Source organism: Sus scrofa, chromosome 5, assembly GCF_054392235.1.
Source record: "Sus scrofa isolate SSC_HxYL_T2T_F1_AM1 chromosome 5, Sscrofa_HxYL_maternal_Yorkshire_Landrace_v2.0, whole genome shotgun sequence".
NCBI classification, from domain to species: domain Eukaryota; kingdom Metazoa; phylum Chordata; class Mammalia; order Artiodactyla; family Suidae; genus Sus; species Sus scrofa.
In genome coordinates, this window is record NC_139387.1 from 57,072,141 (window position 1) to 57,091,922 (window position 19,782).

The 19,782-nt window shown below is 38.2% G+C and overlaps 1 protein-coding gene across 5 annotated transcripts in view; it reads right to left on the reverse strand.

Moving 5' to 3' along the window:
- Nucleotides 1-19,782, reverse strand: part of LOC110260723 (uncharacterized) — a 630,954-nt gene that overhangs the window by 22,704 nt on the left and 588,468 nt on the right. For 4 of the 5 annotated variants that reach the window (XR_014803730.1, XR_014803731.1, XM_084956591.1 and 1 more), the window contains one exon: nt 6,175-6,319. Coding sequence is in view for 2 of the 5 variants with exons in the window: in XM_084956591.1 (XP_084812717.1) it covers nt 6,228-6,319 (92 nt within the window). In the remaining 3 variants the exon portion in view is untranslated. Of the gene's footprint in view, nt 1-6,174; nt 6,320-19,782 lie in introns of those variants that run through there. The other variant, XR_014803734.1, reaches the window with a different exon arrangement.

Genomic DNA, 19,782 nt, shown 5'->3' on the forward strand with positions numbered 1-19,782 from the left:
TATGCTAAATCATCTTGTAATGGCCACTTTAATTAACAGCTGCACTAGCCTCAAAAATTAGCTAGAATACAATCACTTTTGGCAGTAGATGAGGATGTTTTATACACACACACACACACACAGGCATATATGTAAAATAATAATATATACCTGGAGAGAAAACCATTTTAGAATATTCTGGTAATAGAGATATAGAAGTATATATACTCAGATGGAAGGAGGGTAGGGTAAAAAAATTCATGGAAGAGAAATTACTTCTAGATAATGATTAAAAGAAAAAGTGGTTAAAAAATAAAAATGTGAAGTTCTTCCTTAACTTTATTTACTTACTCAAAAAAGATGCCTGTTTAAAATAGATTTCCTGTTGTGGCTCAGAGGGTTAAGGACCTAACATTGTCTCTGTGAGGATGTGGGTTTGATTCCTGGTATGGGTTAATGGGTTAAGGATCTGGCATGGCCATAAGCTGTGGCATAGGTCTCAGCTGCAGCTCCAATTTGACCCATGGCCCTGGAACACCCATATGCCCTATCCATGCCTCTAAGAAGAAAAAGATACATCTTTAGCTACGAAGAGAGTGAGTGGGAGTTCCTGTAGTGGCTCAACAGAAAAAAAATCCATGAAGAAGCAGGTTCAATCCCTGGTCTTGCTCAGTGGGTCAGGGATCAGGCATTGCCACGAGCCATGGTGTAGGTTGCAGACATGGCTAGATCCCACATTGCTGTGGCTGTGGCTAGGTTGGCAGCTCTAACTCTAATTTGAGCCCTAGCCTAAAAACTTCCATATGCCGAGGGGGCAGCTCTAAAAAGCAAAAAATAAAAAAGATTTTAAAATATATAAAAAGGACAAAAAAATACCTCTTTAGCTAAGAAGAGAGTGAGGAGCTTTACACTGTTTGTGACAGCTTCTTTCAGGGCCCTCTTTCCAGGATTCTGTGCAGGATATCAAAGCACTGAGCTGTGAGTCACAGCCTTTAAGGGGAGGCTGAGTTCCAAGGTTCTTGATACACATATACTTTCCAGAATTAGCTTTCCATGGAGCCCATTGCATACAAGAATGCTTAATTTATTTAATGATTAAAGGATCTGTTCAAGAAGAGGATATTACAATCGTAAATATATAATCCCCTAATATAGAAGCACACAGATACCTACAACAAATACTAACAGACATAAAAGGAGAAACTGACAGGAATACAATCATAGTAGGAGAATTTAACACCCCACTCACATCAATGGACAAATCCTCTAAACAGAAAATCAATAAAGCAACAGAGATCCTAAAGGACACAATAAAAAGTTAGACTTAATTGACATTTTCAGGACATTACACCCCAAAAAAAATCAGAGTATACATTCTTCTCAACTGCACATGGAACATTCTCAAGAATTGATCACATACTGGGGCACAAAGCTAACCTTAACAAATTTAAGACTATAGAAATAATTTCAAATATCTTATCTGACCACAATGGCAAGAAACTAGAAGTCATCCATAAGAAAAAAAATGAGAAAAAAACTTACTACATGGAGACTAAACAACATGCTACTAAAAACCAATGGGTCAATGAGGAAATCAAGAAGGAAATTAAAAAATACCTTGAGACAAATGATAATGAAGACACAACCACTCAAAATCTGTGGGATGCCACAAAAGTAGTGCTCAGAGGGAAATTCATAGCAATACAGGCCTTCTTCATAAAAGAAGAGAAATTTCAAATTGACAACCTAACCCAACACCTAGATGAACTAGAAAAATAAGAACAACAACAAAAAAACCCTAAAGTCAGCAGAAGGAATGAAATCATAAAGATCAAAGAGGAAATCAATGAAATAGAGATTAAAAAAAAAACAGTAGAAGAAATCAATAAAACCAAAGCTGGTTCTTTGAAAAGGTAAACAAAATTGACAAAACTCTGGCAAGACTCACCAAGAAGAGGGAAAAAAATCCAAATAAACAAAATCAGAAATGAAAAAGAGCAGTCACAACTGACACTACAGAAATAAAAAAAAAAACATGAGAGAATACTATTAACAATTGTATGCAAACAAATTTCACAACCTAGAAGAAATGGAAAACTTTCTAGAGAACTACAGCCTGCCAAAACTGAATCAAGAAGAAATAGATCAACTGAACACTTATCAATAGAAATGAAATTGAATATGTCTTAAAAACACTCCCTACAAATAAAGGTCCAGGACCAGATGGCTTCACAGGTGAATTCTACCAAACACACAAAGAGGAACATATACCCATCCTCCTTAAACTTTTTCAAAAGGTTGAAGAAGAAGGAACACTCCCAAAGACATTCTATGATGCTACCATCACCCTAATTCCAAAACCAGACAAAGATACCACCAAAAAAGAAAACTATAGGCCAGTATCTTTGATGAATATAGACCCAAAAACTCTCAACAAAATTTTAGTCATCCGAATCCAACAACATATAAAAAAGATCATACACCATGACCAGGTGGGATTTAGCCCAGTTACACAAGGATGGCTCAACATACACAAATCAATCAATGACATACACCACATTAACAAAAGAAAAGTCAAAAACCACATGATCATCTCAATAGATGAAGAAAAAGCATTTGGCAAAGTCCAACATCCATCCATGATCAAAACTCTCACCAAAGTGGGTATAGAGGGAACATAACATAATCAAAGCCATTTATGACAAACCAACAGCAAATATAATACTCAATGAAGAAGAGCCAAAAGCCTTCCCATGAAAATCTGGAACAAGACAAGAATGCCCACTCTCACCATTGTTATTCAACATAGTACTGGAAGTCCTAGCCACAGAAGTCAGACAAACAAAAGAAATCAAAGGCATCCAAATAGGAAGAGAAGAGGTAAAAGCATCACTATGCAGATGACATGATACTACATATAGAAAACCCTAAGGACTCAACTCGAAAACTACTTGAAATGACCCACAAATTCAGCAAAGTAGCAGGATATAAGATTAACATTCAGAGATCAGTCCCATTGCTATGCACTAACAGTGAAATACTAGAAAAGGAATACAAAAATACAATACCTTTTAAAATTGCACCCCCAAAAATCAAATACATGGGAATACACCTGACCAAGGAGGTAAAGGACTTATATGCCGACAACTGCAAAACATTAATCAAGGAAATTAAAGAGGATGAAAAGAAATGGAAGGACATCCCATGCTCCTGGGTTGGAAAAGTTAATATTGTAAAAATGGCCATACCACCCAAAGCAATCTACAGATTCAATGCAATCCCTACCAAATTACCCATGACATTTTTCACAGAACTAGAACAAACCAGCCCAAAATTTATATGGAACCACAAAAGACCCAGAATTGCCAAAGCAATTCCGAGGAACAAAAGCCAAGCAGGAGGCATAACTCTCCCAGACTTCAGGCAACATTACAAAGCCACAGTCATCAGGACAGTGTGGTACTGGTGCCAAACCAGACAGACAGACCAATGGAACAGAATAGAGAACCCAGAAATAAACCCAGACACCTATGGTCAATTCATCTTTGACAAAAGAGGCAAGTATATAAAATGGGGAAAAGGCAGTCTTTTCAGCAAGTATTGCTGGGAAACCTGGACAGCTGCAGGCAAATCAATGAAACTAGAGCACACCCTCACACCATGCACAAAAATAAACTCAAAATGGCTTAAAGACTTAAATGTAAGACAAGATACCATCAAACTCCTGGAAGAGAAGATGGGCAAAACATTCTCTGACATCAACCTTATGAATATTTTCTCAGGTCAATCTCTCAAAGCCACAGAAATAAGAGCAAAAATAAACCAATGGGACCTAATCAAACTGACAAGATTTTGCACAGCAAAGGAAACCAAAAAGAAAACAAAAAGACAACTTACAGAATGGGAGAAAATAGTGTCAAACGATGCGACTGACAGGGGTTTAATCTCTAAAATATACAAACAACTTATACAACTCAACAGGAGAAAATCAAAAACCCAATTGAAAAATGGGCAAAAGACCTGAATAGACATTTTTTCAAGGAAGATGTACAGATGGCCAACAAACACATGAAAAAATGCTCAACACCCCTGATTATTAGAGAAATGCAAATAAAAACTACCAAAAGATACCACCTCATACCTGTCAGAATAACCATCATTCATCAGTCCACAAATAACTATTGCTGGAGGGGGTATGGAGAAAAGGGAACCCTCCTGCACTGTTAGTGGGAATGTAAGCTTATACAACCACTATGGGGAACAGTATGGAGTTACGTTAGAAATCTATACATGGAACCACCATATGACCCAGCAATCCCACTCTTGGGCATATATCCAGACAAAACTTTCCTTAAAAAAGACACATGCACCTGCATGTTCATTGTAGTACTATTCACAATAGCCAAGACATGGAAACAACCCAAATGTCCATCAACAGATGATTAGATTAGGAAGGTGTGGTGTATATACACAATGGAATACTACTCATCCATAAAAAAGAATGAAATAATGCCATTTGCAGCAACTTGGATGGAAGTAGAGTCTCTCCTACTGAGTGAAGTAAGTCAGAGAGAGAAAGACAAATACCACATGATATCTCTTATATCTGGAATCGAATATATGGCACAAATGAACCTTTCCATAGAAAAGAAAATCTTGGACTCGTAAAATAGACTTGTGGTTGCCAAGGGGGAGGGGGTGGGGGGAGGGAGTAGGGTGGATGGGGAGCTTGGGGTTAATAGATGCAAACTATTTCCTTTGGAATGGATTAGCAATGAGATCCTGCTGTGTAGCACTGGGAACTCTGTCTAGTCACTTATGATGGAGCATGATAATGTGAGAAAATAGAATGTGTACATGTATGTGTAACTGGGTCATCATGCTGTACAGTTGAAAAAAATCATATTGGGGAAATTACAATCAAAATTTTTTTTAAATTAAAATAAATTAAATGATTATTTTTCAAATTGCACACCTCTCCACTTGGGGCTTTCCCAAGTGAGGTTTCTAACTGACTTCATGACGCCTAATTTACTTGTAACTCAGAACACACTAGAGAAATCAAGAGTGGTCTAACATTTTCACACTGATCACTATAGTATGAGTGACTTGAATTTGGGGCTGATTGATGTTGAAATTCCACAGTGAACACTGAGAGGTGGAAACAGATCTTTGTACAACTTTTTACTTGGTAGATGCCATTTAGATAAATAACTAAACCTTATGTCAACAATGGGAGAGCCCTGGAGGAAAGAGGCTGAAGAGAGATGCAGGAGAAAATTCCCAAAGAATGTTCAAAGTGGGAAGTTCCCTTTGTGGCTCAGTGGTTAAAGATCCCAACTAGGATCCAAGAGGACTCGGGTTCCATCCCTGCCCTTGCTCAGTGGGTTAAGGATCCAGTGTTGCCATTAGCAGTGGTGTAGGTTGCAGATACGGCTTGGATCTGGTGTGGGTGTGGCTGTGGCTATGGCGTGGGCAGGCAGCTGTAGCTCTGACTGGAGCCCTAGCCTGGGAATTTCCATATGCCCTGATGCAGCCCTAAAAAAAAAAAAAAAAGTTCAAAATGAATCAGTACTATTTTGTCACACTCCCAGGCCAGCCTCCTATTATAAGCTCACACAGTGTTCAAACATCCTTTACCTAAGTAACAAAAATTGGTGACTGTAATGGGCTAGGGCTTCCTGTAACCATTGGTAGGGTGCAAGTTTTAGGAACACCACTGCCGTAAGAATGCTGCATGTTTAAAACAAGTATCCTAAGACCTAACAATGCATGAATTTTATAGGAAAGTAAAACTCGAACTTCTGATTTTAGTATGAACTGATGAACAAGGCCTTTGTCCACTCTCAAAATTCTCCTTCGGTTACATCGGCTGGGACCTCGTGGTATCTCAGGTGTACTCAGGAATAGTGCTCTCATGTTCTGAGACTCCCACCCTCCAGAGCTGCCATTTACAAGCCTACTTGAGAATGACACCTAGTCACTTCTTACTTTTCCCTTTTTAGGGCAAGGGATGGGGCTTCCAACACAGTCGAATTTATGGGGCCAAGTAACAGCATTTCCTACATCATCCCTGAGCTGAAGCCACTCTGTCTTCCATCCAGTAGAGGGGAGAAATTTGTCCCCTACACACCAGAGAAATACTGCTCGACCCCAACACTTAGAAATATTAGTTATAAAAAACAGTTCCGTTACCTTCACCCAGTAGCCTTGTTGTCTGGAGGCCCAACAACAGTCATAGGGGAAGATCAGGAGTTACACACTTGCAGCCTTCTTCTCTGGCTATTGCTCACATACGCAGTTCTTCCTTGGGGATCCTTTGGAAAAGGATGAAATTCAGCTGGAAAAAAGAAATCAATGAGTCCACCATTTCGCTTCATTAGACATACCCAGCTATGTCAGAATTCCCTTAGCTCCTGTATTTTACTAAAGTAAATGGATAATCGGTGGCAGAGCCCTTTTGGATTTTCGCTTGCATGGCAGTCAGATGCCTTTCCTTTCCTCCATGACTTCCTCCAGGTTCTGACTTTATTTCTAGGGAAATTACTAAAATGAGGTGTCCTTACAGTTAACATCTCTTCCACGGCCCACCCCCAGACCAAAGCCAAGTATGATAGTTCTACACTTGCACAATTTGCTACCCCCGATCTTCCTGGAAACATAGTCTGTTGCCTGTTGAAACAACATGGTAGCAGTTTTTTGACTACTAACAAAATGGATTGAGTCTTATAAAATAATGTTAAATGAGAAGTATAGATCTGTATTCTGGTCATTCCTTCATCACCGAGGGGTCCTGTGACCTTTGGAGAGTTACTCAATTTTCCCTTGATTTGGTTCTATAAAATACAAATAATGGTAAGTATTATTCCATGATGACATATTTATAATATATATGTATGAATATAAAATAAGTGATAATACTTTAAATACTTTTTAATGTTTATTAATTTAAATTAAATGATTACTTTTCAAATTTAAGCTCTCTCAATTTACCAAATGGTTTCACCTTAAAAAAATTGACTTTAGCATTTTGAAAATATAGATTTTATTTTGCTCTTCCTAAGTGTGTCAAAGTTAGTTTGTGAACCGATAAGTCTTATGAGCCCCGGAGACTATAATCAAAAAACAAAACATTTGCAGTAGGTTGGGATTGAAACCTGCTGTTCTCTTTCCCAGTTTTTCCAATTTAGTTCAAATGTTCAACTGTTTAGCAGGCTCAGATAACTTAATCAATGAAGCTCTTATTTTTGGCATTCTCACATTCCAAATTAAAATTACATTATATTTTTTGGGAAAACCCCCCACCAGTACCATCTGTGAATTGAATGGTGTCATTACATCAAAGTACTGCAATTAGAACAATAGGGTAAAATTAATGCCAATGTTAAGTACAGATGTGCCAAATATGATGGGTAGTTGATACACAATTCAAATTGACAACCACGTGCAATGTGGAAAGTATCCAGGCATCACCCCAGATCCAGTTGGCCAATGGATGGCATGACTGCCTCACAGAGAACATATTTAAAAGAGATTTATTTGGCAGTAAGAAAAAGTTAGTTTCAAAAGACCATAGTCTATCCTAGGTTACTCATGAAAAGCTTTCATTATATCAAATGGGCCCACAGAAGATAATCCAAAGGGAACATAACATTCCATAGCCACAGAACAAAATTCCCATTTTTTTTTCAGGAATATAACATTTGGTATTGGCATTACATGGCAGATCATATGGCATTATTAGTCGAATGGTCCTGCCTTTTCACTTATGTAGCTGTGACAAGCCATTAACGTTAGTATAAAATGGGGGTTTCTTACTGTATGTTAATAAGGTAATACATTTTATTATTTAGATTCACCACTTGTAAAATCAAATTTTTAGAATCAATGATCATGGGCTAGCATTCCTTTCAGTTTAAGATGTTTTAATGTTTGGTATGAATGTTAATGCTAAAACAATGGTTTTACTTACATAATCATGAGATGTTTAATCTCTGTCATTTTGTGTTGATGTGTTTGACAAAATGGATAATAAGAGAAGAGGTATTAAGTTGTTCAAGATAGAAGACTACAGATGAGTCAGTGGCTACTCTCTCTGTTGGCCCTTAACTACAAATGGTAAATAGCATTTTTTATGTTACACTAATTTTGCTACTAGATACAGAAATATTTAGCAATAAATTTAAAACAAATGTTTGTGTGTGTGTGTGTGTGTGTGTGTGAATAGGTATAATTAACCTATAAGCCTCATAGCAGCAGCTTTTATTTAAGCAAATAAGTTTCGAAAATGAGACAATATTTATAAAGCAAGGATAGCAGTTGCTAGGTCAACAATTACATAGAGCTATCGACTGATGTGTTTCTGTTCATGAAGGCTATCTTGAACTGAGGTCAGGATGATATTTTTCTATAGAACAAAAAATTGCAGTTCAAGAATAATGGCATATCCATATTCTTTTCTGAAATGTCACATTTCCACATTCTTTTCCTTCATTATTGTTCAACTTTCTCAGTCTTAAAGTGTAGAGTGGAAAAGAGAACATAAAACAATGTAAGCAAAGGACACCAAGAGGCATAAGTTCTCATATTTTCTCCGCCCATTGTCATTACCATTAAAATTTACTGAAAGTCACTTTTATAAATAGTAGTAAATGACATTATAACCTGGATCTCTTACTACTTCCCCTAGTCAAATACACATTTCTAAATGACAAAAAATACTAGGTTAATTTTTCATAACTTATCACAATATATACTTACTGAATACATAGTATATACAAGGGTACAAGGGGTTGTAGATAAACAATATTGACTAATACTGCTCTCCATATGATCACCAGCTTATAAGAGGTCTTGAAAAACTATAGGCAAATAAAAAAGGAAACTAATCACCTAAAAGAGGCAAAAGAGTTTGAATGAAGAAGTCACTTCAGGTTGGAGGGATCAGGTCACCACATAGTAGAAGTAATGTTATTGGCTCTGTAGATGGAGACCTCCAGGTATAGAGTAAATAGAATGAGCAAACCTGGAAAAAAGGGTATTGGGATTGTGTGTTCTTTCAACAAGATGAGGAATGAAAAGGACTTGGATTAAAATGGTGGAAGTGAGGTTCTGACTCAGGAAAGACTGTGGAGGCGAAAGAATTGGCTGATTATTAAGATATGAGGTGTAAGAAATGAGAAAAGTTATGGTTGATTATAAGTAGAGTTTAGTGCAGGTGAAACACAGGGAACAAATGTTATGGTAGAAAAAAAAGACCAGAGTATGATCTGTATCTGCCCTGTAGGTCCCTGAATAATGTGACTATCCTCTTTTAGCTTAAACCAAAAAAGATATTCTCAATTAGCTCAGGTTACTGGAAGGACTCTGTAGAGATGAACTTAAGGACAACCAGAGCCATGGACACAAACAATGTCAGGAGTCTATTATTCTCTGTAGCCTCTCTTTCTTTGACTCTTTCTGGGCTTTGCTTTCTAGATCAGCTTATCCAAATAACAGGAAATTTCACGCTTTCAGGCTTGCAATACTGTGATCAAGGAGGAAAGAAGAACGTTCCCTTGGCTCTTATTTGAAAAATTCAGAGAAGGATAAAGACCGGTCACATGAGACTATACCTAGACCATTTACTATGTCATTGTGAGTCATATACTCATCCCTCTGGTCAGTGGGTATCCCACATTCCTCTACAGAAGTACCCATTTAGTATGAATGGGTATTTTCCAGAAGATTTGAACAGGAGGAGGGGCAGGCAAAACATTAACTTGTAATGTTAAGTAAGACTTAAGACTGAAATATTTTATATATATGCATGTAAATATGATACATAAATACACTAAATATACATTATACATTACATTATATGCATTATATATACAATATATAAAGTAAGTAAGTCTATTATTGTCTTTGGGCCTTCCTATCTAAAGATAATCCCTCTAATAAATCACAATTTTGCTCATTGACTTGAGCAAATTGCTCTAACAATTCTTTTTCTCTCCCCAACATCATCAATTTTCTCCTTCCTATGGGCTTTTTCCCATTAGTATTCTTCCATCTTAAAAATAAAATTTTCCCTGACCCCATATTTCCCATCAGTAATAGCCCTCTTCCTCTGTTCCCTTTGAGACAAAGTTTCTTGAAACAATTATCTTTACTCTGACTTCAATTTCTGAGTCTCTTCTCTCCTAAACCCACTCCATTCAGGTTTCTGTCCTCTATCTCTTCACCAATATAACACTTCACAATTTCACCAATACACTTTACTTTGACAAATTCATTGACCAATTCTTAGACCTCATCTTATATGATCTCTCAGTAATATTTACTACATCATTCCCTCTTTCTCCCTACTTTTGTCTTTTTTTCATGACTGATTGAATTTTCTTCTTAGAGTCTTTCATCAGTTTTCTTTAATAGTTCCTGCTTACCTTTGATTAATTACTTTGGGGAGCTTAATGGTTCCAATTTTGGTCCCCTTTTTCTTTTCTACTTAACTTTACTCCATTCATGATCTCATCAAGTCTCATGCCTTTAAATTTCACTGCTGACGCTGACACTAAAATTTATATCTTATCTCTTCCCAGAATTCTAGACCCATGTTTCACACTGCCTATTTTACACCTCTATATGGATGTCCAAGATATCTTTTTTTTGCTTTTTTTTTTTTTTTTTTTTTTTTTGCGGGGTGGGGGTAGCCCACACCTGCAGCATATGGAAGTTCCAAGGCCAGGGATCAAAGTGTAGCTGCAGCTTCCAGCCTACACCAGGGCCACAGCAACACCAGATCCTAGATGCATCTGTGACCTACACTGCAGCTTGCGGCAATGCCAGATACTTAACCCATTGGTCGAGGCCAGGGATCGAACCCACATCCTCGTGGATACTATTCAGGTTCTTAACTCGCTGAGCCACAATAGGACTTCCCAAGATATCTTAAATTAACATGTACCTACTTAAACTATATAATCTTCCATCTCCATAACTACTTACCCACTGTATGGGTTCAGCTGTGTCCTAGGCCCTCAAACTCCAATCAAACGTGGAAGTCTTGCAGTTCCCATCATGGCTCAGTGGTTAACAAACCGGACTAGAATCCATGAAGATGAGGGTTTGATCCCTGGCCTCACTCAGTTGGTTAAGGATCCAGCTTTGCCCTGAGCTGTGGTGTAGGTCACAGAGATAGCTCGGATTCTTTGTTGCTGTGGCTGTGGCTGTGGCTAGCAGCTCCAGCTCCAATTTGACCCTTAGCCTGGGAACTTCCATATGCCATGGATGTGGCCCTAAAAAGACCAAAGACAAAAACAAAAAACAAACAAACATGGAAGTCTTAATCACTAGTACCTCCAAATGTGACTGGACTTGAAGATAGGGCTTTTCAGGAGGTAATTATGCTGTAGGTGTGGCCCTAAAAAAAAAAAAAAAAGCTATCTTGGACATCTACATAGAGGTATGAAACAGGCAGTGTGAAATATGTTTTTAGAATTCTGGGAAGAGATAATAGCTAAAGATATAAATTTTAGTGTCATTGTCAACAGTAGATTTTAAAGCCATGAAACTTGAGATCATGAATGGAGTAAAGTTAAGTAGAAAAGAAAAAAGGTAATTAAGGGAAGATGAGATCATATGGGTGGATTCTCATCTACATCTAATCCAATTGATTATCCTTATAAGAAGAGGAGATTAGGACACACAGACACCAGACATGGTGTGTGCAAGAAAAAAGACCATGCAAACACAGAGACCATGCAGCCATCTGCAAGCCAATGATAGATGCCCCAGAAGAAACCAAACCTCCCAACACCTTGAGCTCAGACTTCCAGCCACCAGAACCTTGAGAAGAAAATTTTCTGTTGTTTAAACCACCCAGTCTGTGGTGTTGTTACGGCAGCTCTAAGACACTAATATGTTCAGTCTTCCCTGAGTCAATTCAGAACAGCTCTATTCTTAGAAAATTAATAAAACCAAGAGCTGGTTCTTTGAAAAGGTGAACAAAATTGACAAACCCCTGGCCAGACTCACCAAATAACCAAAATTATAAATGTAAAAGGGAAATCACAACGGATACAGCAGAAATACAAAAAGCCATAAGAGAATACTATGAACAACTGTATGGCAACAAGTTTGACAATCTGGAAGAAATGGACAATTTTCTAGAATCTTACAGCCTGCCAAAACTGAATCAAGCAGAAACAGACCAACTGAACAGACCGATCACTAGAAATGAAATTGAAGAGGTCATAAAATCACTCCCTACAAATAAAAGTCCAGGACCAGATGGCTTCACAGGTGAATTCTATCAAACATATAAAGAGGAATTGGTGCCCATCCTCCTTAAACTCTTTCAAAAGGTTGAAGAAGAAGGAATACTCCCAAAGACATTCTATGAGGCCACCATCACCCTCATTCCAAAACCAGACAGAGATACCACCAAAAAAGAAAACTATCGCCCAATATCATTGATGAATATAGATGCAAAAATTCTCAACAAAATCTTAGCCAACCGAATCCAACAACATACCAAAAAAATTATACACCATGACCAGGTTGGGTTCATCCTGGATGGTTCACAAGGATGGTTCAACATACGCAAATCAATCAGCATCATACACCCCATTAACAAAGAAAAAGTCAAAAATCATATGATCATCTCAATAGATGCAGAAAAAGCATTTGACAAAGTTCAACATCCATTCATGATCAAGACCCTCACCAAAGTGGGTATAGAGGGAACATTCCTGAATATAATCAAAGCCATTTATGATAAACCCACAGCAAATATAATCCTCAAGGGGGAAAAACTGAAAGCCTTCTCACTCAAATCTGGAACAAGACAGGGATGCCCACTCTCACCACTGCTCTTCAACATAGTTTTGGAAGTCTTAGCCACAGCAATTAGACAAACAAAAGAAATAAAAGGCATCCATATAGGAAGAGAAGAGATCAAACTGTCACTGTATGCAGATGATATGATACTATACCTAGAAAACCCTAAGGACTCAACCCCAAAACTCCTTGAACTGATTAATAAATTCAGCAAAGTAGCAGGATATAAGATTAACATTCAGAAGTCAGTTGCATTTCTGTATATCAGCAATGAAACATTAGAAAAGGAATACAAAAATACGATACCTTTTAAAATTGTACCTCACAAAATCAAATACCTCAGAATACACCTGACCAAAGAGGCAAAGGACCTATATGCCGAGAACTATAAAACTTTAATCAAAGAAATCAAAGAAGATGTAAAGAAATGGAAAGATATTCCATGTTCCTGGATTGGGAAAATCAATATTGTAAAAATGGCCATCCTACCCAAAGCAATCTACAGATTCAATGCAATCCCTATCAAATTACCCATGACATTTTTCACAGAACTAGAACAAACAATCCAAACATTTATATGGAACCACAAAAGACCCAGAATCGCCAAAGCAATCCTGAGAAACAAAAACCAAGCAGGAGGCATAACTCTCCCAGACGTCAAGAAATACTACAAAGCCACAATCATCAAAACAGTGTGGTATTGGTACCAAAACAGACAGACAGACCAATGGAACAGAATAGAGAATCCGGAAATAAACCCTGACACCTATGGTCAATTAATCTTTGACAAGGGAGGCAAGAACATAAAATGGGAAAAAGAAAGTCTATTCAGCAAGCATTGCTGGAAAACCTGGACAGCAGCATGCAAAGCAATGAAATTAGAACACACCCTCACACCATGCACAAAAATAAACTCCAAATGGCTGAAAGACTTAAATATACGACAGGACACCATCAAACTCCTAGAAGAAAACATAGGCAGAACACTCTCTGACATCAACATCATGAATATTTTCTCAGGGCAGTCTCCCAAAGCAATAGAAATTAGAGCAAAAATAAACCCATGGGACCTCATCAAACTGAAAAGCTTTTGCACAGCAAAGGAAACCAAAAAGAAAACAAAAAGACAACTTACAGAATGGGAGAAAATAGTTTCAAATGATGCAACTGACAAGGGCTTAATCTCTAGAATATATAAGCAACTTAAACAACTCAACAGCAAAAAAGCCAATCAGTCAATGGAAAAATGGGCAAAAGACCTGAATAGACATTTCTCCAAAGAAGATATACAGATGGCCAACAAACACATGAAAAAATGCTCAACATCGCTGATTATAAGAGAAATGCAAATCAAAAGGACCATGAGATACCACCTCACACCAGTCAGAATGGCCATCATTAATAAATCCACAAATAACAAGTGCTGGAGGGGGTGTGGAGAAAAGGGAACCCTCCTGCACTGTTGGTGGGAATGTAAGCTGGTACAGCCACTATGGAGAACAGTTTGGAGATACCTTAGAAATCTATACATAGAACTTCCATATGACCCTGCAATCCCACTCTTGGGCATCTATCCAGACAAAACTCTACTTAAAAGAGACACATGCACCCGCATGTTCATTGCAGCACTATTCACAATAGCCAGGACATGGAAACAACCCAAATGTCCATTGACAGATGATTGGATTTGGAAGATGTGGTATATATACACAATGGAATACTACTCAGCCATAAAAAAGAATGACATAATGCCATTTGCAGAAACATGGATGGAACTAGAGAATCTCATACTGAGTGAAATGAGCCAGAAAGACAAAGACAAATACCATATGATATCACTTATAACTGGAATCTAATATCCAGCACAAATGAACATCTCCTCAGAAAAGAAAATCATGGACTTGGAGAAGAGACTTGTGGTCACCTGATGGGAGGGGGAGGGAGTGGGAGGGATCGGGAGCTTGGGCTTATCAGACACAACTTAGAATAGATTTACAAGGAGATCCTGCTGAGTAGCATTGAGAACTTTGTCTAGATACTCATGTTGCAACAGAAGAAAGGGTGGGGGAAAAACTGTAATTGTAATGTATACATGAAAGGATAACCTGACCTCCTTGCTGTACAGTGGGAAAATAAAAAAAAAAAAAAGAACAGCTCTATTCTTTTTGTCCATGTTGAACACTTTGGAGTTTTCCTAGATTCCTTTTTTTTCTCTCCCTCATATTCTATGTTCTGTCCATCCAGAAACCCTGTTGTTTCTAAATTCAGAACAGAATCTACCCACTTCTCACTAGCTCTTGTATTACCACTTCAGGCCAGATCACCATCATCCTTTGCCTTGATGACCGCAGTGGACTTTTAACTGGTTATCACACTCCTGTCCCTGTAAGCTTGCAGTCTATTTAGTAAGACAGGAGTAAGTCAAGTAAGTAAGTTGAGATGTTCCCTCTGTGGTACAACAGGATTGGCTGCGTCTCTGCAGCACTAGGACACAGGGTTGATCCCCAGCCCGGGAACAGAAGGTTAAGGATCTGGCATTGCCCCAGCTGCGGCATAGGTCACAGCTAAGGCTTGGATCTGATCCCTGGCCTGGGAGTGCCATATGGGGTGGCCAAAAATGGGGGGAAAAAAGTAATTAAAAAAAATGTCAGAGTTCCCATTGTGGCGCAGTGGTTAATGAATCCAACTAGGAACCATGAGGTTGCGGGTTTGATCCTTGCCCTTGCTCAGTGGGTTAAGGATCCAGTGTTGCCATGAGCTGTGGTGTAGGTCGCAGCTTTAGCTTAGATCCCACCTTGCTGTGGCTCTGGTGTGGGCTGGTGGCTACAGCTCCAATTAGACCCCTAGCCTAGGAACCTCCATGCTGCGGAAGCGGCCCTGGAAAAGGCAAAAAGACAAAAAAAAAAAAAAAAAAAAAAAAAAAAAAGTCAGCAGCTTGGAAGTGGGGACGAGGAATTGAAGGAAGGTAATCAAAAAGTCCAAACGTCTAGATATAAGATAAATAAGTGCTAGGGATGTAATGTAAAACATGGTAGAGATAACTAACAGTGCTGTGTGGTATATATGAAAGTTGTTAGAGTAAACCCTGAGTTCTCACCACAAGGAAATTTTCTTTATTTCCTTAATGTTATACCTACATGATGGATGTTCACTAAGCCTATTGTAATAATCCTTCCATGATGTCTGTAAAACAAATCATTGTACTTTTCACACTAACATATTGCTGCATACCAATTACATCTCAATACAACTGGAAGAAAAAAATGTCAGTACTCTGCTCAATGTCTTGCATTATCTCCCTATTTCACCCAAAGAAAAAGTCAAAAGCTTTACCTGTTGTCAAGGCCTTAGAATATCTCTGCCTACCACCTATGATGTTTCTGACTTTATTCTGTGCTTCTTTCTCTTTCATTCTCTGTGTTGGCATCTTAGCTAATCAGTAAACACTCCTGCACTAGCTGCATCTGTGACCTATGCCATAGCTTGCAGCAACTCTGGATCCTTAATCCACTGAGCGACGCCAGGCATCAAACAACCCTCATTGTCACACAGACAGTGTTGGATCCTTAATCTGCTAAACTACAATGGGAACTCCCCCAATTTACATGTATTTTAAATTGAAAACATGTATCTTACTTCCTCTTTTGCTCAACATTATATTTGTGAGTTTCAGCTGTGTTAATATTGGTGCTGTAAGGAGTTCCCGTTGTGGCTCATCAGAAATGAATCTTACTAGCATCTAAGAGCACGCAGGTTTGGTTCCAGGCCTTGATTGGTGGGTTAAGGATCCAGCATTGTCGTGAGCTGTGGTGTATGTCACAGACATGGCTTGGATCTAGCCTTGCTGTGGCTATGGTCTAGGCCGGCAGTTACAGCTCCAAATCAACCTCTAGCCTGGGACCCTCCAAATGCAGCATGTGCAGGCCTAAAAAGACAAAAAACAAAAAACAAAACAAAACAAAATAAATTGGTGTAGTTTAATCATTACTAATGCTACAGTTTTCTATTAAATGAATTCATCACACTTTATTTATTTATTTATTTGTTTATTTATTTTGTCTTTTTGCCATTTCTTTGGGCCACTCTCGTGGCATATGGAGGTTCCCAGGCTAGGGGTCGAATCGGAGCTGTAGCCACTGGCCTACGCCAGAGCCACAGCAACGCGGGATCCGAGCCGCATCTGCAACCTACACCACAGCTCAAGGCAACGCCGGATCATTAACCCACTGAGCAAGGGCAGGGACCGAACCTGCAACCTCATGGTTCCTAGTTGGATTCGTTAACCACTGCGCCACGACGGGAACTCCCATCACACTTTTTAAAAATCTAAGATATTCGACTTATTTTCACATTTATTCATGTTTCCTGGTACATGTATGAAATATAAGCATTTTTCAAAGCTGTATTGTAAGGAGTGAGTTTGGCTGGCCCAAGATTTCCCTATGAGCTGCAAGGCAGATTTTTGAAAATTCTATCCTTTCACTGAGGAAATAGTTTTGAAAGATCTGGGGTTTTGGGAGATCAAAGTTTAATTTTCCTGCCTTGCATGAGTCAAAGGTCCTATAATTTATTTCCTGATATCGACAAATGACCCCACTCCTATTTCTCATTCTACTTCCCAGTCAGATTTTGGTTCTCTCTTCATTTTGGCTAAGGTAGATTTAGCTTATTTTCTTTTAAGCTGAGCAGTGCATTATCAGTGTTGTTTATTGACTCTTATCCAGAATTTCTACATGCTTTTAATAGAGTGTTTTTTCAGAGTACCTTTTCTGCCATATTGCAAGAAGCAGCAGGAAGCTTAAACTTTCATACTTAATTTAAAAACTGTCACATATTGGTGGTTTTGGTGTTGTTATTTAGGATAGGGTAAATGTTATATAATAACTGTGTTTTGGAATATTAACATGACAATAGCAGCTGGCATCAAGGAGTTATTGATAATGAAAGGTGACTTTTTTTTTTTTTTTTTTTTTTTTTTTTTTTGCCTTTTTGCCTTTTCTAGGGCCACTACCGCGGCATATGGAGCTTCCCAGGCTAGGGATCTAATCAGAGCTGTAGCCGCCGGCCTACGCCAGAGCCACAGCAAAGCCAGATCCGAGCCTCGTCTGCGACCTACACCACAACTCACGGCAACGCCGGATCCTTAACCCACTGAGCAAGGCCAGGGATCAAACCTGCAACCTCATGGTTCCTAGTTGGATTCGTTAACCACTGAGCCAGGATGGGAACTCCGAAAGGTGACTTTTTTATGTATATAGTACTATAATAAAAATTATCAGATCATCTTGGACAAAGATGGATGTTTTAATAAATGGTGTTGTGACACATGGACAACAATCTGTATAAAGATAGGATTGGATTCATGTCTCACACCATACACAAAAACAAACACTGAATGCATAGGAGATCTAATATAAAAAAATAAAATCATACAAGTAGAAAAAGTAGGTGAATTTCTTTAGAACCTGATGAGAGAGAAAAAACTTTCTAATTATGGTTTGAAATCCAGTTTTTCAATAATTAAATACTGATAAATTTAAATACCCAGAAATATTTTTGAATGGCAAAAATCATCATAGGAAAATTCAAAAGACAAATGAATAACTAGGAGAAAATATTTTCAATGTATGTCACAAATTAAAGACTAATAGTCCTAATATATAAAGAACCCTTTAAAATTGAGAAACCAGAAAGTTAACCAAAAAGTGACATAAAAATAGCCTGTAAACACATGGAAACAGTTTCAACTTTACTCACTACAAGAGAAATTCAAATTAAAACTATGAAGATGCCAGTTTTCCCTATCACTGTGGCCAAAATTCGAGTGTTGACCACATACTCTGTTGTTGAGGTTGTACAGAAACAGATACTATTTGTATATTACTGATGGAAATGAAAAGTGATATAAAACCCACAGAATGGAATTTGATAATAGCTAATAAAACTGCATTTGCACTTACTTTTGCCCAGCAAAACCTAGGTATTCACGTTGAGAAGACATCTCCATTAATATGAAAAAAATGTGCAAGGTATTCTTTGCAGCACTGTAACAATATTGCCTTATATTTAATGGCGACATTTCCGAAACAGCCCCATGTAGGAAGAACTAATTTCTCCCATATTTCTCTTTTACTCTCACATCACTACTACCACCCTCACAACACTTCTGACACCATATGTGAGTTTTGTTTTTGTTTTTGTTTTTTCCCACCACTAAGTAATTCTGGGACACCAGCTGGATGTCCTAACATCTAACTCAATTTTGACACTGTCAGTTCCCACAGGTTAAAGGCTCATTCCCACAAGACTGCTCTTGCCCCACCCCCACCCCCAACTTCAGATGCCAATTGCTAGTCCAGGCTGTTACCTGTGCCTCTGACTGATGAGCTTAAATCTGAAGTTGCCAAATCCCCTTTGCAGACTCCATTAATTTTCCAGAGCTGCTCACAGAACCTAAGAAAATGATTTACTTATTGTTTGTCAGTATATTATAAAAGAATACGATAAAGGATACAGACCAACATTCAGATGCAAGAGATGCATAGACCAAGGTATATGGAAGCTTCTGGCCTTCCTCAGGTGTGCCACTCTCTGAGCAAACCTATATGTTCACTAACTTGGAAGTTCTCTGAACACCACATGTTGGGAATTTTTTTGGAGGTTTCATCACAGATGCCATGATCCATCATTAGCTCCATTTCCAGCTCTTATCCCTTCTCTGGAGCATGATAGATGGAGCTGAAAGTTCCAAGCTTCTAATCATGGTGTGGTATGATTTCTAGTGACTAGCACCCATCCAGGAGCCCATTAAGAGTTAGTAGATGGAAACTATTGCATTTGGAGTGGATAAGCAGTGAGGTCCTGCTGTATAGCCCAGGGAACTATATCAAATCACTTGTGATGGAATATGATGGGAAATAATATGAGAAAAAGAATGTTGGCTTATATATGCTCTAGCTTTCTTATCTACAGAATAGGCAC